This window comes from Microcaecilia unicolor, chromosome 2, assembly GCF_901765095.1.
Source record: "Microcaecilia unicolor chromosome 2, aMicUni1.1, whole genome shotgun sequence".
NCBI lineage: Eukaryota > Metazoa > Chordata > Amphibia > Gymnophiona > Siphonopidae > Microcaecilia > Microcaecilia unicolor.
This window is the reverse complement of record NC_044032.1, coordinates 528842302-528864556: the sequence shown is the minus strand read 5'-3', so window position 1 is coordinate 528864556 and position 22255 is coordinate 528842302. Positions and strand designations below refer to the sequence as shown.

General features: G+C 41.4%; 1 protein-coding gene across 3 annotated transcripts in view; it reads right to left on the bottom strand.

Moving 5' to 3' along the window:
• LOC115461459 (protocadherin-7-like) overlaps positions 1-22255 on the bottom strand; it is a 1080138-nt gene that overhangs the window by 199302 nt on the left and 858581 nt on the right. Inside the window, exon 4 of one of the 3 annotated variants that reach the window (XM_030191264.1) lies at positions 6683-6805. The exons of the other annotated variants lie outside the window; for them this stretch is intronic. Within the exon in view, the coding sequence (XP_030047124.1) occupies positions 6683-6805 (123 nt within the window). The remainder of the gene's footprint in view (positions 1-6682; positions 6806-22255) is intronic. 3 annotated transcript variants of the gene reach the window in all.

Genomic DNA, 22255 nt, shown 5'->3' with positions numbered 1-22255 from the left:
GCAGCCAAGAATTTTCATTTTTGTACATCTAGATGTACAAAAATGGAGGCAGTTCAAAGAAGGGTTAGCAAAGTGATGGAGGGTCTGCATGAGATTAGACTTACGTTTATGTTTAAAGTTCCTTTTACAAAGCTGCGCTACCATTAGCGGTGCGCTAAATACAAAGAAGCCCAATCTATTCCCATGAGCTTCTTTGCATTCAGTGCGTCACTAATGGTAGCGCAGCTTTGTAAAAGGAGCCATTAAAATCTTAAGACATAAATTAATTAGGAGAGACGAGAAAGCCATGATAGAGATATTCAAATACCTAAAGGGTATTCATAATATACAAGAAGCAAACTTCTGCCAAGGGAAATGGTATTCTAGAATAAGGGAGTTATGATATGAGGCTCTGAGGGGTATAATTTCCATGTAATCTTGTAAGCAGTGTTTTCTTCAAGACCTTTTGAATGGGTACACCACCTAGCAAATTTTACTGACCACCAAGCTAATTTAACAGAAAACTTTATAATACCTCCCTAGGTAATGGTAATCTCATTTTGGATTACAATGACAACCTGGGCAGCTGTGGAGGAAGATTTCAGCTAAATGGGACCATTGATTCATTGGTGCTGACCCCAAGTAAGTCCTGGGGGGGAGGACACTGGGAGTATGGATTTCTGTTGGGGGCAAACCTTCTAGGGGGGGCAGGGTTGTTGAATGGGGGGTTTGGGTTGATCATCAAGGGGGTCCAGCTTGGCTTCAGGGGACTTTGCAATGCTGATAGAGGTTTGGGATTGTATTGGGAAGATGGGGACCTGCAATGCTGATCAGGATTTGGGATTGTGTTGGGGGAAATGTTTGCAAAGTTGACTGGGGTACAGGATTGTATTGGGGGGGGGGGAACTTGCAATGCTGATCAGGGTTTGGGATTGTGTTGGGGGAGCTTGAAGTGCTGATTGGGGTTTGAGGTTGTGACAGGAGGCTAGTAATGCTGATCAGGAGGTTCAAGTTGTGATGGAAGAGCATTTGGAAAGCTATCATGTTGTCTGTTAACGCCCAGCCACCATGTTACCGGTAGGGCAGAAGCTCTGTGCTATGGTCTAAGCATGTAAGGCGGTGGCTGTGCATGTTCATGGCAATTTTTATGCTAACCATGCAGTTAAGTGCAAAAACTACTGTACTTCAGTAAAAGTCCCCCTTAGGGAAAAGTGAATCCATTCAGGAGTGAATTTCTTCAAAAAAGATGGTTAATAAATAATAAGAATATCAACAAAAATCTATACACTCCACTGAAGTAAATAAGTACAAACTATGGGGGTCCTTTCACTAAAGTGCATTAGGCAGTTATCCCCTGATTCTGAAAAGGTCGTTGAAAATATGTGTGCAAATTTAGGCACAGTGCTGATTTGCACAAGCAATTATTGGCACTAATTAGATTTATTTGGGTGTTACATACATAAATTTGGGCGCATGATCGGTGCCTAAAATTTATGCATGGTCCAAAAATAGGAGCATAGAAAGGGAACAATCATGGACATTTTGGGGTGGAACGAGAGTGTGGTTTTGAATTATACATTTAATTACAGAATAATGGTGTTCCACGCGTAAATTTACCCATGGGCATTTGTACCACATTTTCATTGTTACAAATGACGGCACCTAAATTTATGTGTGACTATAATGCTTTCAGTGTGGCTTACAGAATAACACAAGCAGTTTTTTGGTGCCATTTTTTTAGGCGCCATATATATAGAATCTAGCCCTTAATGTGCAAATTAGTGCATAATGCTACCGCACAAGTGTGACAACTGGTTTTGCATTATTTTAATGGTTAGCATGTGCAAATTCACACAATAAGGGCATTTTGTGTTAGGGTGCAGTCACTGGGTGAAGAATGAGCAGAAAAAGGGTGTGAATGGAGAGTATATTGCATTTAGCTTGTGGCACATAGCACATGCTAACTAATTTGTGCAGTTAGTATAGTCCATGTGGAGGGGCATAATCGAAAGGGTCGCCCAAGTTTTGCTGAAGATGTCCTCGCAAAATGTCCTGGTGGAGGGGCGGGGAAATCCATATTATTGAAACAAGATGGACGTCCATCTTTCATTTCGATAATACGGTCGTGGACACCCAAATCTTGAAATTTAGGTCCCCCGCGACAGAAAGCAGTTGGGGACGCCCAAAATCGGCTTTTGATTATGCCAATTTGGGCGACCCTGTGAGAAGGGTGCCCATCTTTCGATTTATGTCGAAAGATGGGCGTTTTTCTCTTTCAAAAATAAGCCTGTTAGTGACTCTTAAATGGGGGACATTCACTGGACATGCTAGGCACCCTCCCCCAATTGTTGCCATGTCAAATTTGAACTTAATGTGCATTAAGTTTTTGTATTATGGCACGGTAACTGCAAAATCTAACGCGCTTTAGTAAAAGGGACCCCACGTTTCTCAGATCCACTCTATCCTCCTTTCTCCCTCTTTCCTTCCCCTATATTTCATCATTTCAAAGTACGCTTTCCAACATATGGAATAATTTTATGGATTACAACACTGTTATGGGGTATTATGATTGATATTAGAACATATGGAAATGTCCCAGTTTTGTATTTGTACCCCACTTTGAACATGATGGGTAGAAGATGGATAAAAATGCCTATTATTATTACTACTATATACAAGTGACCAATGTCTCAAAAAGAAAGAGAGAGTTGGGAATTCAACAAATCTGTTATAAAGGAAGAAAATGTGAATATCTTAGACAAGTTAAAAAATCAAAACATCAGGTTGGTATTTCCAGCCTCAAAAAAAAATGTTCAGTGTTTTGTATGGAAAACATTTAGAAGTTGTTAGAGCACTTCATTCCAAACACTCCCCTAAAGCTTTGTGCATTTTGCCACAGAGCAACACAGAAAGGGACAAGGAAAAATAACTGAAGCAGCTGGTGACAGATGGCACCAACAGGCATTTTCAAACCCACCGCACCACAATTCAAAAGTCTTACACATACTCACATCCCATTTACATTCCAATCCACAGAGCTCCCATAACAACACACTCCTAAACCCACACTCCACACATGCTCTGCCTCACACCTCCATGCACAAACATCTATTCCAACTCTCTGTATGCCATGTTTCCTGCCACCCACACACATATGCCCCTTATCTCCAGACTCCCACCCATAGGCTCTTACCCACACCCACACATCCACATTATCCAGATACACTCGTACACGCCAAATATGCAGAGATCCCTTATCTCCACTCATCCCACACCGTACATACCAATATACCATCACACATTTCTATACCTCCATACCAGGCAAACATACACTCAAGCCGCCATATAAGTCTACAACTCAGAGTTTCCTATACCCATACCTCATACACATTTATACCCCATATCCAGCCTCACACCCTTTCCCATACTCCTTCATATAACCTCCCCAACTCCCTATATACCTCTACTCACCTGCCATACAAACTCCTATTTATCTGCATTCATCTGTTCCACTATTCCCCACACCCACTCATTCTTACACACCCAATGTACACACACACATTCATAACACAAATACTTCTATATTCATATCACCTACATATCACACATACTAACACCCATATATAACTCTCCCTAGATGAATGCTTAATATGCTAACCCTATATGCCGTACACTTCCCAAAAACATTTCTACCATAAACTCCCTCCTATACCTACATCTATCCCTGAAACCATGCCTCTTTATGCTTTCCCACCTTGTTTAATTCTGTTTCCCTTTTTCATTCCCCACTTCTTTTTATAATATCTTCTCCTAAATAGTGGCTCCCATGAGAGCCAACTGATGCTTCTCCTTACATATGCTTCCTACTTCTCATATACTTCCACATCACTAACCTTGTAGAATACATCTAAAGATCCCTTCTCTCCCATTCCTCTACCTAAATACTAATCACCTCCTTCACAGGTCTGATTTTACCCTTCACTGGATTCTCTACACAAACATTCCCCACATCCAAAGAAATATCACCCATTTGTTGACCCATTTCCTTCTTTACTATATACCCAACCATCCTTAATTCATGTTCCCATGGTTACCCTCTATTTCCCCTTCCTCACTACTTCTTGAGTGTCCCTTTTGATACCATATCAGACCACACTCTTTCTACAGCCCTTCTCCATGAATGTTCTGAACATGAATGTCCCATTATAGTCTCTCACCACCAAGTTCCATCTTTAACACCTCATCTGCACATATAACACATGACATACCTGACAGAAAGGAACACATTAGACACATGCCAATAGCAGCAAAAACACAGACACAAAGAAACATAGTATTCCTATAAGCAAAACTTTAAGTTTTATTTTATATAAAATGTATTATGTTGCAACAGGGGAGAGGAATGTCTGGCACTAGGAAGGTACTATTGCTGTTCCTCCTCTGTTCAACTGGTATGCTGGAATTAAGGTGAGGATCAGTTGGACATTTGTCCTTGACTTCCCTTGCTCCAAAGAGGTAGCAGGTCCAACTGCTTCCCTGTCTTGGAGGATGATGATGATGTAATGTGACTGTAAAACAAAAACGACCTTTACTAGGAGACACAGTCCTTCGAGCTGAAACCCAGCTGTTCTCTGAGAAGTCACTTGAATGCAACTTTGCAGCATTAATGTTATTGTAATGTACACTAAAAGAGCATGAATACCATCACATGCAATTACTGCATTACAATTCATAAAGGAAACAAAAACTACCATTTTTATAATGATGATATAAGGCACAATTTTTAAGAGAATGTTCAGGTGCATGAAAAAAACTATAGTTGAAAATACAATGTACTTGCTTGAGGTGAGAGAACTATCCTCCATGATCTAGCAGAGTAATTGGAAGAGTTTTGAGGTTCTGTACATGCAACTCTTTCTTCTGCAGCTACATTCAAGTAGGCATTAAAACTTTTTTGTGCAGCAGGATGAAGCACAGATTGCACACATGGGGAGGACAGATTTCCTTAAATGATTTTGGCCCTATTAAGTCTTTTCTTTATACTGGACTATGCTAAAGGACAGCAACTTTAGCTAACTCAAGTACACTAGCAGGCTCATTTTCAAAAGAGAAGGACGTCCATCTTCCGACCCAAAACGGGAGATGGCTGCCCTTCTCTCGCGGGCGCCCAAATCGGTATAATCGAAAGCCGATTCTGGGCGCCCCCAACTGCAGTCCATCCAGGGGGCGTGTCGGAAGGGTAGCGAAGGCGGGACAGGGGCGTGCTTAAGAGACGGGTGCCCTCGGCCGATAATGGAAAAAAGAAGGGCGGCCCTAGCAAGAATTTGATCCACTTTTGTTTACCCTTTTTTTTAGGTACAAGTCCCAAAAATGTGACCACACTGCCCAAATGACCACTGGAGGGAATCAGGGATGACCTCCCCTGACTCCTCCAGTGGTCACTAACCCCCTCCCACCAAAAAAATGAACTTTAAAAACATTTTTTGCCAGCCTCTTTGCCAGCTTGGAATGTCATACCCAGCTCCATGACAGCAGTATGCAGGTCCCTGGGGCAGTTTTTAGTGGGTGCAGTGCACTTCAGGCAGGTGGACCCAGGCCCATCCCTCCCTACCTGTTCCACTTGTGCTGGTAAATGGGAGCCCCCCAAAAAACCCTAAAACCCGCTGCACCCACATCTAGGTGCCGCCCTTCACCCATAAGTGCTATGGTAATGGTGTAGAGTTGTGGGGAGTGGGTTTTGGGGGGGATTTGGGGGGCTTAGCACCCAAGGTAAGGGAGCTATGCACCTGGGAGGTATTTTAATGGGTTTTTTTTAATTTTTAAAAGTGTCCCCTAGGGTGCCCAGTTGGTGTCCTGGCATGTGAGGGGGACCAGTGCACTACGAATCCTGGCCCCTCCCAAGACCAAAGGGCTTGGATTTGGTCGTTTTTGAGATGGCTGGCTTCGGTTTCCATTATCGCTGAAAAACGATGCCGACCATCTCAAATCCGCCCAAATCCTAGGCATTTGGCTGGCACCAACCGTATTATCGAAAGAAAAGATGGCCGCCCACCTTTTTCGATAATACGTTCTGTCCTGCCCCTTCGCATCCCAGTCCTCGGAGATGGGCGGCCATGGAGATGGGCATCCCCGTTCGATTATCCCCTCTAAGGGTACTTTTGGGGAAGTTTTGCATCTGAGTCAAAACTTGCTCCATGGCTGTAAGACTGATCCTCAGTTTGGTAATGACAGTAGAGTGACATCAAGTAGATTCTATCTGGAAGAATTCACCAAGAAGATTCTCCTGTCTGCTGGGAGACCAGCTGAGGACACATATTTCTAAATCAGAAGCCATTACAACAATTCACTTCCTGCCTATGTGTTGCTTTTAGCAACAATTCACTTCCTGCCTATCTAGTTGCCCCTACTGCTTGAACGATTAAAGAGTTCATAGGGGATTGTCTGAAATGGTACATACCCACAAGAACAAAGGGTCCTAGCACTTTCATTCATGTGGAGTTAGTACATTGCAGGTCAAATCAGTAATTTATTGACACTGGAAGCACTTTCATAGTCTCAGAACCAATGTGTACTCTGACTGCAAATTATGGATACTGCGATTAAATTTGCTAGCTTCTACCAGGTATCTAAATATAAAGCAAAGTAGACTGCATGCGGACAATGATTACTCCTGCTTAAATAGGAGAAAAAACTTTCTTCTTACCTTTTTTCCTGCTTGGGCAACTCTTTCTTAGAAGCCTTCCTTTCTCCTTCTTCTCTCTTGCTATGTGATAAGGACTACCCTTGCTCCCAGAGCTCATGATGCCTTTCCTGCAGCCTTGCACACCTGCAGAGGAAAGGTATAATGCAGCCCATAAGGCCACATAATAAGTAATAGAGAACTTTTAGTCTCCTAAAATCAAGATTTTAGTGTCTAAACCACACTGGAGACACCTTAGAAGATCTGCATGAAATGGCTAAAGCCATGACTGCTTCCCTGGATACTCTCAGACAATCTGGAGTATTTCCACAAGCCTGCCTGTCCTCCCTGCACAAGGGATCTCGGACTGCTCATCATCCTGTCTTCATTGTTACACATTTCTTAATGATGCTGTTTGCTGAAGAGGCAATCCTGAAGGGATCACATAATACCCTCAGATGCAGAATGGAAGGATGGCAAGGTACCCCTGAAGACCTAAGCATACAGCTGTTTACCCTTTAATGGATTTTTCACAATTGAAGTCTAGAAGGTCCAAAAGTGTACCTTTTATAGAACTAAATGCTTGACTGACTAACTTGTAATACACATTTTTGTGTTAATTAATAACAAGTGTGGATAGAATTAACTAGGCAGATTGGATTGGCCAATTGGTCTTTTTTTGCCATCGTCTACTACATTATAACATTACTAATACTAATACTAACACTAATACAATGGTTATATCCTGCATACATCCATAGTAATTCAATACAGTTAATAAACTGTCAAAACCAAGGCATATCTGGGGAAAGGTAACAACATACATAGTAAGTCAATAGCTAAAACAAACCCTTTTAACAAAGCTGCAATTGAGTAAAAAAAAGAAAAGAAAAACACAACTTGTATTATGTTCTAAGCCTTCTGTATTCTTTATAAACTGCTAAACTTGGTCATGTGGAGAGGCGCTCAACGTAATCTATATACTGTGTGACAATGTAAGCCTATTCTATAAAATTTAGGCGCACTTTACAGCATATGTCTAGGTGTATTTTTTCCACATGGAATTATATAGAATCTAGCCATAATGCCAAATTGTTTTGCACCTTAGCACCTTTATTTTAGAAAGGTGCTAAAAATGCACTTGTTTAGTGTTTTTTTTAGCACCATTAAAAAAAGTTAAATCCATTTTATTAAACATCCTAAAAACACTTTACATAAACCAAACAACATATCAAATAAGACTATCACCCAGAATGTGCAATTTAGAACACTAAACAAAAACTCCCCTCAAAATATCCCCAATTCATATGTAAACCAAAATCTTAAAAAGCCTACTACCCAGAACCCTCCCTTTCCCCCCTCCCCATCCCAGAAACTGACAGTTCAACCTCCAAAGCTAGGATAGATTTAACTCAGTAAATAACTAATATTAACCAATTAAATAGGCGCACAAGTAAATAGACAACACATAGATAGATAAACGTCCCTAGTAACCAAGTATAGCAGATTAGGATGGACAGTAACCAAGAGCGCTAAGAAAAAAACCATTAATATCATTAATCACCAAACTACCAGATGCCATTTTTGGACATATTGTTCCCTTTTGCCATGCAGTGCTGCTGTTATCTGTTCATATCTACAAAGTTCTTCACAAACGTTCCTCCATGCATGAAATGTTGGAGCCTTGGGACATTTCCATGCACGTGCAAATATCATTTTTGCAGCTAAAAGTAAAAATTACCAAAGATCCACAAGTATTCTTCTCCACCACACTTCATTCCAAAAACAATCACTTTTTATACAGTCCCACCAGAAGTGCTCATATGTACCAACCTTTCCAAATCCCCTCCAACATAAAGCCTCCATATTACCGGAGGACTCTAAGAGGGGCATAATCGAAAGGGACGCCCAAGTTTTGTTGAGGACATCCTCACAAAACATCCCGATGGAGGGGCGAGGAAACCCGTATTATCGAAACAAGATGGAAGTCCATCTTTCGTTTCGATAATACGGTCGGGGATGCCCAAATCTTGAAATTTAGGTCGTCCTTAGAGATGGTTGTTCCTAGACTTGGTCGTTTCTGATTTTCAGCGATAATGGAAACCAAGGACGCCCATCTCAGAAGCAAACAAATGCAAGCCCTTTGGTCATGGGAGGAGCCAGCATTTGTAGTGCACTGGTCCCCCTGACGTGCCAGGACACCAACTGGGCACCCTAGGGAGCACTGTAGTGGATTTCATAAAATGCTCCCAGGAACTTAGCTCCCTTACCTTGTGTGCTGAGCCCCCCAACACCCTCCCAAAAAAACATTACCCACAACTGTACACCACTACCATAGCCCTTACAGGTGAAGGGGGATACCTAGATGTTGGTACAGTGGGTTTCTGGTGGGTTTTGGAGGGCTCGCTGTTTCCTCCACAAATGTAGCAGGTAGGGTGGGGGATGGGCCTGGGTCTGCCTGCCTGAAGTGCACTGCACCCACTAAAACTGCTCCAGGGACCTTCATACTGCTGTCATGGACCTGAGTATCACATCTGAGGCTGGCAAAAAATATTTTGAAAGATGTTTTTTGAGGGTGGGAGGGTGTTATTGACCACTGGGGGAGTAAGGGGAGGTCATCCCCCAATTCTCTCTGGTGGTCATCTGGTCATTTCGGCCACCTTTTTATGCCTTGGTCGTAAGAAAAACAGGACCAGGTAAAGTCGTCCAAGTGCTCGTCAGGGCCGCCCTTTTTCCTTGACATTCACCTACTAGATTCCCAAGTGCAAAACAATGTTCGGATTTTACACCTAGGAGGGCTATTGAAAATTTCCAGTAAGGGTCTAATTCATTACATCTTTTTCCATACACACAGACTGGGTAAAAAGCCTTTTTGATTCAGCCTCTGGGACATATATATACAAATTGGGAAACCATGTATCAGCTGCACATCTCAGTAATTTTTCACATAAATCGCAAACTTTACCAGCCTGTTTCACATAAATCCAGAGACAGTATGAATAAATCATTCTTCAATGGCCAAGGAAGACAGACATTCCTTGTTAGGAAGGGTGATCTCCCTATATGTGCAGTCTAAGTATATGTCAATTATATTCTATATGCTAGGATTTATACAGTATGCTCAGAATTATATTAAAACTGTTCAGCAACATGGGTTAATAGAGCAATTTAATGTGGTCATTTTCAAGAATATAACAGTTTATAAAGCTATTAATAAACAGAGCATTAACAATGGGTTTTTAATGCAGCCAGCGGCGTATGGACATTACTGGCTATGGTAAAGTATGTCTTGAATGGTCTCCAATACATTGAAATTTTCAGCCCTATTTGCCATGGCCACTTAAAAATAAATAAAGGGGTAGGTATTCAGTCTACAGAAGTCAGTATTTTTTAAGCTGCTGACAGCCGGAAATTCATGTCTGGGCTCAGGCACTGAGGCCCAGATGCACAAAACCTAATGAGTCAGCAACGTAGTTTTTATACCATTTCTAGCCAGTTTAGCGAGCAAGGAATACAACGAGACATGCACAAAGGGGTTCTCTGAGCTATTCAGCTAATGAAAGTTGTATGCAAAGCTATTATAATGAGCTAATCACTATACAAATGTGAATGCAATGTGTTGCACAGTCGTCTTCTGACCCGATACAAGAAGCAGCCCCTACCTTTACTGTCTAAAATTTTAACGGGTGGTCAGGAGCTGTCGGTACTGCCTAGCATGACAGCTGAACAGTAGAGGGAAGGGATGGAGGGAAGAATTCCAGCCCGTCAGAATCATCCAGACCCCCTCTCTGTTGATTGACTGAAGGTAAAAGGTTTCCTTTAAGAAACAGCATTTGTGCCATCAGTGGAGGGATAGAGAGAAAACAGTGGCTTAACAAAAACAGATGCAATGATGAATCAAACTTTCAGTCATTACCTAATCAGAGTTCTCACGCAATGGGGTAATGAGTATTAATCTTCAAAGAGACAGTGCAAGCAGGGAAAAAAGAGCTGCGTATATGAAAGCCATCTGTGGCATTGGTAGAGCAGCCATGCTTAGCGACTGGCTGCTCTACGCATGCTCAGCTGGCCGACTGGATTCCCCCCATTTCACGCAAATGAGCCCTGTTTGCAAAAGCAGTGAGCAGCTCATTTGCATGTGATTCTCTTTGGGAATCCATCCGTATTTCCAAAACGGTAATTTTTACCAATTCGAAAATACGGATGGATTCTTAACGGGGATCTTAGTGCAGTTGGACAAGAATATCTTGGTATGTGCGGTCACCCAGAAGTTAACCGGTCACCAGCCACAATTCAGACCGGTACCCAATTAGCTCAGCAGATAAAAGACAGCCATTTTGTTGTTCTAATTTTTCTGCTTACTTAGCTGGTTAGTGATCTGAATATCACCTCTAACAGGCTAAGTTCTGCCTCCTCTCATGGACTGCCCCAGTACTAACCAGTAAAATGTTTGGGTGGCCACAGGCAATATTCAGAGGTACTAATGGCTCAAGTGCTGCTGAATATTTTTTTTGTTACATTTGTATCCTGTGCTTTCCTACTCATGGCAGGCTCAATGCAGCTTACATGTGGCAATGGAGGGTTAAGTGACTTGCCCAGAGTCACAAGGAGCTGCCTGTGCCTGAAGTGGGAATTGAACTCAGTTCCTCAGGACCAAAGTCCACCACCCTAACCACTAGGCCACTCTTCCACTCCAGACGGCCACCTCAGCAGAGTTTAATCGGGCAGGAGCCTCTCCTGCTCAGTTAAACCCTTTTGAATACCAGGCCCAAAATGTTGTGGATTATTTCAAAAGAGATTGAGAACAAACCAGAGTATATGCCTCTATATAGGTCCCTGGTGTGACTGCACCTTGAGTACTGTGTGCCTCAGCATTTCTTTTCTTACATTCTTATGAGTTAGCACAGAAGTGCCCCATAAGAATGATCTCCTTCATTTCCTTGTAAGTGTATGATTTGTAAAAATAATGGGATCCTAATTGCAGTCACCTACAGTTAGGCAGTTTTCCCCGGATTCTATATAGCGTGCCCAGAGATCCCATGCTAATCTTCCATTAGCACATGGGACTTGCAAAAATTAACACAGAAGCACTTACCACTTCCTATTTAGGAAGCACTTAGTGCTCTCAAATTAACTCAGCATTAGCCAATTAACATGCGCTAAAGCGAATATGTTAGTTGCTAATGATCCCACACCCACTCTCCACCCATGATATGCCCCTCCTAGAAATTTTAGTAAATGACCCCCAAAGTTAGGAGCATACCCTTTGAATACTAGGTCCTTATTTTCTATTTTCAGTAATAGTCCCTTTGGGAAGGCAATTTATTTACAATTATATTAGAGCAGTTAGAATACATATTATGAAATATGGAACCTCTCTTGACTACTATGGAAAAAATGAAAGTTTGCAATATAAATCAACCAAAATGCACAATTGTAATCTATTATCAAATCAAACCAAATCAGTTCTTGTATACCGCTAAAATCCCCTTTTCAGGGTTTAGTGCGGTTTGCTTAATAGGTGAGACAGAGCAAAAACTGTTAAAGTTTATACATGTATCAAAAGAACTTAATTCGGAAATCAGGTGGATAGATGTGATACTGGTTTGTTATGAAGCAGTCTTTGGGAAGAGGAAGGTTTTTAGTCTCTTCTGGAAGCTAAGGTAGCTATTATTTGCTCTGATGACTGTAGGTAGAGAGTTCCATGTTTAACTCCAAGTACAGGGAATAGAGAGCCAAAGATCTGATATCAGATAGCTTTATGAAACTGTGTCACTAGCATCCAGTGGCGTACCAAGGGGGGGACGGTGGCTGCGGTCCGCCCCGGGTGCACGCCGCTGGGGGGTGCCGTGGCGCGTGCCTATGGGCTCCGAGTTCACTACGCTAACTTCACTGGTCCGCTGCAGCTCCCTCCCTCTGCCCCGGAACAGGTTACTTCCTGTTCTGGGGCAGAGGAAGCTGGAGCGAACCAGCGAAGTTAGCATAGCGAACTCGGAGCCCACAGGCGTGTGCCGTGGCACCCCCCCAGCGGTGTGCACCCAGGAGGGGTCATTTCGCCGGGGGGGGGGAGATGTCATTTCGCGGGGGGGGGGGGGGTGCATCGTTCAATCTGAATATTAGTCTAGCAGCTTTGTTCTGTATGATCTTCAATTTTTTGTGATATTGACACTAAATACCAAGAAATAGGACATTACAATAATCCAGTTGCAGTAAGATTAGTAGTTGAACAAACAGTGTAAAGACTTTTTGGTTGAAGAGGGATAAAACCAGACGTAGCTGTCTCATTTTGAATAGAGATTTCTTCCACATCTGGTTAAAGTGTGAGGATAATGTGAGTGAGGAGACTAACACAACCCCTAACACTTTGGTTTCTGACTCCACTGCCAAGTTTTGACTGCTAGATAGAGATATTGAAGATGGGACCATAACTCCCTTATTCCTGAACCACAGAACCTTGTTTTTTTGCTCATTTAAATGCTCATTTTTTTATGAGAACTAAAATAGTCTAGCTCTCTTAAATATACAACATCGCACCTTAGACAATTCTCATCTAGCAGCTTGATAATGGTACACCCTACGCTTATGGGCCATCAGTGTCCTTTGTGTTTTTTTCTCACAAAATTTTTAAGTTATCTATATCACCTGTTTATTTTTCTTTCTTGGCTAATGTTTGAAAAGGGCCATAAAACTGTGATAAGTCATTTATTGTTGTGGGAATATATTTGCTATATGGTTTATGGTTTATTTGGCTTATATATACCACCTTTCAATGCAAATTGCAATAGCAAAGTGGATTGCAATTCAACTGCCTTGTTACCTTTACTGTTACCTCTTATTGTTTAGGATTTATAATGTTTTATTGCATAGCCTAAACATTCAATAAAGAGAACAATTAATGTTCTATCATTTATTATGTTCCCAATTCCTTCTTTTTAAAATCCATTCTTAATTTTATGGTATTAATGTGAATGTATTTTGTTTAAAAGATTTTATCACCTAGAAAGTAAACATACATATTGTCTACAGTTTATTATAAAACTAAGGGGGTCTTTTACTAAAGGTTGGTGCATGTTATTTGCAACAGAACCCATTTTATTCTTATGGGTCCTGCAGCCAATAACATACACTAATCATTAGTAAAAGACCCCCTAAGTATCCCCAACTTATATATAAAGAACAGAAAAGCAAAATATCTTATATTTGCTTAGTTTATAAGATTCATTGAAATGTGGCAAATGGGTTTACTCAGATACTCTGCGTGCACTAAGGATACGAGAAGAATTCATCTAATGAAGTGTCATTGAACTCCAGTCAATTCAATGATATACAGTGATTGATTATGTCAAAATTCCAGTTACATTCAAAGAGAAAAACTTACAAGGTGGGTAAAGAGAAACAGAGAGGACAGTAAAAGAATTAATAATTTAACTATGAATAGCTTCCACAGTTTTTCCAACTGAACACGAGATTAGAATTCTTCATAAAAAGTTGATAATACTTTTGATGATGTCTATACCGTTGAAAAGTTTTTATATTAAAAAAAATAAACTAGTCTTTTCCTCTTTTCATTTTCTTTTCTTGCCCATATCACCAATAAGCAGGAGAGTGCTCCGTTAAGGCGAAGCAAGGCAGCCAACTGAATCCACAACATTTTTTGGTGCATCTGGATGTGGGAGATGGTAGGGAGGATATTTTTGGCTAGATAAAGCATATTCTCCCCCATATATCTCCACCTCCCACCCCCACAGTTATTAAGGGTCCCTTTTATGAAGCGGTGGTAGTCGTACCGCCGTGTCACCACCATGCCAAACTGGTCCTAATGCCGGGATCCCTCAGGAGCCTGGCGGAAGTTCCAGCTTCTGGTGCGTGGCAACTATGGCAATAGAATATACTTTTATATTTTCTAATGCAGGAGGTGTGTCCAGCAGTTATCGCTGTCCAGTTACTGCCAGGCTAAAGCTGAAGCCGCTACTACCTCCTAAATAGGAGGCAGTATGGGTTCCCTCAAGAAATGGCCAAGCGCCAATGATTTGGCTTAGTGCACGGCCATTTCCTTCTGGAAAAAATGCCGCTTACCAGCGGTGCCTAACGGGAACCTCAATGTGGCAAACCCTTGTGCCAATGCCACCGTAGTGCTTTTTTTAACCACCATTTGGTAAAAGGACTCATAAATGTGAAACATGTGGAGGGGCATTTTCGAAAAGGGACATCCATGTTTTGATAGGGATGTCCTCGTAAAACATCCCGATCTAGGGGCGGGGAAACCCGTATTTTAGAAACGAGATGGACGTCCATCTTTTGCTTCGAAAATACCACCGATGACATCCATCTCAGAAATGACCAAATACAAGCCATTTGGTCTTAGGAGGAGCCAGCATTTGTAGTGCACTGGTCCCCCTTACATGCCAGGACACCAACCAGGCACCCTAGGGGCACTGCAGTGGACTTCATAAATTGCTCCCAGGAACATAGCTCCCTTACCTTGTGTGCTGAGACCCCCAAACTCCACTACCCCCAACTGCACACCACTACCACAGCCCTTACAGGTGCAGGGGGAACCTAGATGTGGGTACAGTGGGTTTCTGGTGGGTTTTGTAGGGCTCGCTGTTTCCTCAACAAATGTAACAGGTAGGGAGGAAATGGGCCTGTGTCCGCCTGCCTGAAGTGCACTGCAATACCCACTAAAACTGCTCCAGGGACCTGCATACTGCTGTCATGGACCTGAGTATGACATCTGAGGCTGGCAATCAATATTTTGAAATATAATTTTTGAGGGTCATCCTCGATTCTCTCTGGTGGTCATCTGGTCATTTCGGGCACCGTTTTGTGCCTTGGTCGTAAGAAAAACACGACCAGGTAAAGTCCTCCAAGTGTTCGTCAGGGACGTCCTTGTTTCTTTCGATTATGGGTCAAGGATGTCCAAGTGTTATGGCACACCCAAGTCATGACTTCGCTACTCCTCCGATATGCCCCTTGAACTTTGGCCATCCCTGCGACGGAAAGCAGATGGAGATATCCAAAATTGGCTTTCAGTTATACTGATTTGGACGACCCTGTGAGAAGGACGAACATCTTCCGATTTATGTCGAAAGATGGGCATCCTTCTCTTTCGAAAATGAGCCCTATAGAGAAATATATTGAATATCTCTTTCTTTATTTTTGTCCATGAGACCTAATGAAAACAAATTATGATCTATTTTCCTTTGAAGGCAGAGACAATCAGCTTTCTGCAAGCTAGCTTGGTAGTGATTAATTCAGAAAGGCAGAGATTGACAGTGTAAATACCTAAATCAGTATTTTAACTAAATATGAGAAATGCTTTGTTGTTTAAAGTGATACATTAGCTATTAAACTGGAAGCTATATGCTCTACATCAAGTAGCTTGTGAAGACGGACTCACAACTGTAAATACAGCACAGTTGTTTACCTGTGACAGCGCTCAGAGTTCAGATAGACCAAAATGTTCTTTTTGAATATGCATGGGTGTTTAGTTTCAGATAAGTATAATGTTTCACTAGCCATATTTCCCTCTTCACTTCTTTGAGTATAATCTGGTAATCTTTTCCATGATCCTCTTGTTGCATTCTTTGTATTTCTTCAATGCAGCCTCTTTTGCACTCAGTTTTTCAGCCACTTCTTTGGAGAACTGTATAGGCTTTCTGTTTCTCTTGTTTTGTTTACTTTCCTTGTATAAAGATCTGTTGCCATATTTATAGCAGTTTTCAGTTTGGACCACTGCGTTTCCACTTCTTCTATGCCTACCTATGACATCAGCTTCTTCTTCAAATACTCCCCCGTTTTACCAAAATCAGCATGTCTGAAATTTGCACTCTGCTTTTGCTGTTATATCAAACCATATTGTGTGATGATCACTATTGCCTAGGTGGGCACCCACCTAGACATTGGAAACACTTCCTCTATTTGTGAGCACTAGATCCAGTGCATGCATATCACAAGGTGGCATGCTGGGCATTCCCAACACTTTAATGTTTTTCTTCCATAATGAAACAAAGCAAAAACAGTGTCATGCCACAACTCACCCAAAGGTGTGGACCAAGTATTCCTACCATCACCAACTTGAAGGTATGGGCAGAGGATCTATATTGTTGGCCACCCATAGGTGTAGGGCAAGTCTCTGTAAAGATCTCTCTCTCTCTCTCTCTCTCTCCTCCCAGGCTCAATTCCGCCCCATAAGGATCATCCAGTCAGATTAGTAAATATGTGGCCTTTTGGGTTAATAGTCCAAGACAAATGTAATAATCCCAAATAAAAGCAAAAATCCAAACCAAAGGCTAGTCCTTTTAGGCTGGGGTTCCTTAGTTCTAGAAGATCTAGCCCTAGGACACCACTGGAGCTGGAGGGCCTTCTTCACTTATGATAGGATATATACCCCATCATAAATGTCTAGAACTAAAAGTTAGATGTTTTGGTCTAGACCTGTTTCAATCACAATTAAGTCACAAAAAGGTGTTCTAACTGACCACTGCAAGTATTAAGGCATAAATCCCTTCTACCCCACAAAGATGTAAAAGAAACAGTACATATCAGCCTCTATGACAGCTTCAGATGTTATGGCCAGTCCTATTAGAGCAGCAAGCAGGTCCCTAGAGTAGCCTAGTAGCCTGGTGGAAAGTGTGAGCCCTGCAAAACTCACCAAAAACCTACTGTACCCACATATATGGTACACCTATATGTGGATACAGTAGATTTTTGGTGGGCTTTCAGAGTCTCACCATACAATATAAGGGGGTAATAATGAGATGTGTACTTGGGACCTTTTATGTCAAGTCCACTGCCTTGCCCTCTGGGGTGCTCCACTGCTCTGCTGGGATGTCTGTGTGGCCAGTCTTCTATAAAAGCTGGTCCCCCATGCATCCCTATGACTTGTTTTTGTCCATTTTCTCTTTGGACAATTTTTTGTAATGGTCCTAAAAGATAGACACACTGAGCACAAAAACATCTAGCAAATGGGCATTTTCAAGACAAAAAAAAAGACATTTCTCAGGTTGGAAAATGGCATCGTTCACTATTGAATTTTTGAATGTTTTTCGCAAAAATCAGATTTAGACATCATATCGAAAATGCCCCTCTTAACAAGTTTGCAATCAAAATCTCTCAATTAATACCAGTTAATTTTTATCTCATGTACTATAGTCTTTTCCATGGATCTGGTTCACTGAACTTTTTCTACCATAGGTACAATGGTAGAAAAGCCTTAGAAAATCAGCTCCTATATGTTATTCCTTTTCCATAGGGCTGTCATGGGTCATGTAGGGTATTCTCTGCCTCCAGGCTTGGTCCATTGAATTTATACCATCCCAGAGAAATAGTTGTTTAACTCACACTGAAAAGGCTTCCAGAATTGATCTGATGCCTTGCTAGTGAACTTTTTCAGTGCTTGACTACTCTAACAAAAACTTGTCGTATGCATGTTAATAAAAGATTTTAAATTCCATGGACTGTATCTGAACAGCACTCAATTTAACACCATGAAGTCAACAATATACATATACTGAGAAAAGTGAGAAACATTTTAATTTCCAGAGCTCTAAGTCTAATAAGATTTATTTCCAGCAAATATTATTTTCCTGTATACAATTTGTTGAACTACAGGAGAGAGAAGGAGTAACTAAAAAAAGCTGAAAACATTAATCATGGTGCTATGGAGCTCAGCAGTTCCATTTTTTACTTGCATGGACTAACACAGAAGGATATGTTCATGACTTGGGGCAGTAGCTAAAAGTAGAATCCCTATGGTTTCACATCAGAAATGTCTCTAATATTACAGTGAGTTCCTTGTTATTACTATCTGATTTTGATTTGGAAATATATAACCATAAATGTAACTTAAATTGAATACCTCTGTCATGGATAGCTCTTTCTGTAATCAAGTTGTCTCTACAACAGCTGAAACAGATGGGCCCTACCAGAGTTTGGAATACGATCAGAGAAAAGACAACTCTAACCATAGAGTTTCTCAAAGGCACTACAATGACTGCAGTGAAAAGGCAGAGAAAAGTCTTGTGTATACAAACAAATACTCTCTCCATGGCACTCCCCAGAGCTACAGACCCTTAAGTACTATTTGGAAAAGAGATTATTTAAGCCTTGCTTAGGCAAAACTGTATATGATACATGACAACATAATGTCAAACTGCCAAAAAACAGTTCTTTATTATTTCTAACCCAACAGAAGTTGGAAAGAATTATACAAAAGTTGTTAATAATGTGTCTGTCTATCCGACTGCCTGGAGGCAAAATAACACTTTGAAAGTGTAACTAAATGGGATGAAACTTGGCATGAGGGAAAAACCAGTAAAAAGACACATTCCATTTGATATTCAGTCAACGGCAGGCAGCGCGTTGACTGCCCACTGCCAACGTTCAACCCGTATATTCAATACCAGATTATTTTCGGTGACTGGCATTGATTATTCAGGTTTTTCAATGTTAGCTACTGCATTACTGGTTAAGTCAATATTCAGACTTAACCGGCCATGGCTTAGTGGGCAAATACAGGCCTGCTCTTTTTATGTGGCCTTATTTGGCCACTAAGCCTTGTCAGTTAAGTTTCAAATATTGAGACCTAACTGGTCATGGCCCCAGAATGTCCCCAACATCGCTGACTTTATTTTTGGTGCTAACTGGGCATTGTCAGTGGTGATAACTGTTAAATGTTGCTGAAAATTACTTGTTATCTGCTGAGACTTGAATTAGCTGGTCAGCGGCTATTCCCGGCCAGTTAACTTGCACTGAATATCGGGCCCATTGAGTTCATAATTGGGCCAAATTGGACTGGGGTTCCAGAGAAACAAGATCTCCTCCCCCATCGAATGGCTCAATGCAACTTGGCATATGGGAAAAATCAGTAAAAAGATTGGGTCTGAAAATGGGCCAAATCCTTCAAAAATATAGCCCAATGTATTTTTATGGGACAGAACATCCAGCTTCTGTATCATTGATACTTAAGAGTCAAAAGTAGCAGTCAGAGAACAGTGCAATACAGTTTAAAAGGTGAAATCCTCTACTTTTCCAAACCTCCAAACTGTTCCTACTGCCCCAAAACTACCTGCCCTTTTGCAACTGCCCCACAGCTGAAATCTACCCCCTACAACTGAAACACCACCCCACAAACTGCCCTATCCTCAAAAACTACCCCTGCAACTGTCATATCACCCCCACACTCAAACAATATGCCCATATGCCACAACACCCCAAACCGCCCCTCCCCCATGAGTACCCTTGTAAACTGCCCCACTCCAAAACACTATTCCCCTATCATCCTACCACCATATAAATTGCCCCGCCCTCAAAAACTACCACCTGAAACTATACCACCACTCCACAAAAACTAAAGCCCTGAACCTATCTCCCCCAAACTTCCCAATCCATAACTGACAACACCTCAAAAACTACCTCCTGCAACTGTCCCACCACCCCACAAATTGTCCCATGTCCAAAAATAGCCCCCACAACTACTCCTAAATACTGTGAGCAGGTCCAGAATAAGCAACTGACAAACTTTATAAATACAATGTATCCACATGTGAGATGTGCTCAGGACTCACAAAGTTAGAACTGTCTAGTGCCTGTCTTTTTTTCAGAAATTCACTGAATTTTACATTAATGTCCAGAAAATAGAAAGACGGGAAATGTCTGGACATTTTTCAGAGTTTAAAACAAGGAGGTTAGATTGAGAACAGGAGATGGCATGAGCTTATCTAGCCCATTATGGGGACTGAAGCCAGTAAGGTGGAGCTTACCGCCATTTTAGCTTTAGAATGCACTTACAATTTTTCAGCTGTGTATAAGCAAATGTGGGTGGAGTCTGAAAATCAGGATAAGTCTGTAATATCAACCAGTACTTCAAAATGTTCCTTCTAATGAAATGAGTCCCGGCAACAAAAATTAATACACACATCAATTTGTCACCCTTGGTACTATTCCATGGTGCCAACAATAGTTGACAATCAACATTCATAGTCTGTTTGTATACACATTTTATAACTGTAATGCGATTACCTCTATAGATGAAACATGTTGCCATATTCTGAGCATGAATTTTCAAATCACTTTGAGGCCCTTTTACCAAGCTGTTAGGTGTTAACACCTGTCTAATGCAGCTTAAATGGCAGGATGTGCTAAAGCATTCCATGTTAGCTTTGCCATTTGTGCACACTAACCACACAGTAATTATTTTTTTGGTATTTTGTTTTGTGGGGGCATGTCCGGGGTGGAGAATGGGCCTGGATGTGCTAATCAGCTGGTTCATGCACATTCCCACCATACTAACTGGTTAGCGCATCCATAATGTGGGAGCCCTTAATGCCACCTAAATAGGAGATGGTAAGAGATCGCGCAGTAGCTTTTTTAAATGGTTGTATGCTAATTTTAACAGTAGTGTATGGCCATGAATGAAACAAACTGAAATTGGCATAGCATGGGAAAGGACCATGTAAGGGCATGCTAAGCCCATTTCTTAGCACAGCTTAGTCAAAGGACCCCTTCATAGCATAAACTTTTTAAATAGGGCCTGATCACAAAGACATGAAGAAACTATACCAACTCGTCAACAAATTACTAGACACTACGACGGTCACCACAACCAATACTGACATTCCATCTGCAGACAAACTTGCTAAATACTTCAATGAAAAAATTACAAACCTATGCAACACGCTACCTCAGGACAATACCGATAGCGAAAACTTCATCAATAGTCTAGCTCCAACCCCCGGAGAATACCCAGCTGACAGTACCTGGTCAAACTTCATTCCCCTCTCCACCGAAACAGTCACCCAGGTGATCAAAAGGTTCTCTAACACCCACTGTAAAATTGGATACCTGCCCCAGCTACCTAATAAAATCCGCCCCTGACCACTTCATAACTGACACATCCCACCTAAACTACATGCTTCAACAAGGTCTCTTCCCCAAGGAAAACAGCAACATCCTACTCACCCCAATACCAAAAGACACCAAGAAAAATACAAACGAAATCACCAACTACCGACCAGTAGCATCAATCCCACTGGTAGTCAAATTGATGGAAAGTATGGTAACCAAGCAACTTACTGATTATCTAAACAAATTCTCAATATTACATGAATCACAATCAGGATTTCACCCCCTTCATAGCACTGAAACAGTACTAATTACTCTCTTAGTGAAATTCAAGCAAGAAATAGCAACAGGAAAAAGCATACTTCTCCTCCAATTCGACAATTGTTTAAAACCTGCATGACTGAACATTGTAGAGATATTTGTACATTAAAATTGAAGGTTCCTTTAGTGACACACTGGCACTCATTTTCGAAGCAGATGGATTTCAAAATGGCCACAAAAATGTTAATCTGTGCAAACGTCCAAATTATGATTTTCAAAAGGCATAATTTGGAATTTTTACTCTGCAATTCATCCAGATAGCAAGTGTGCATGTTGGAGGCATGTTTTGGATGGAACTAGGGTGGGCCCAAAATTAGGACGTCTTTTAATGATAATGGAACAGGAAGAAATGTCCAAGGCAAAAAAGAATGTTTTTTTAACTAGCTCTGTTTCAATCATGTCTAGGGTACAAAAAGGTGCCTTGATTAAGCA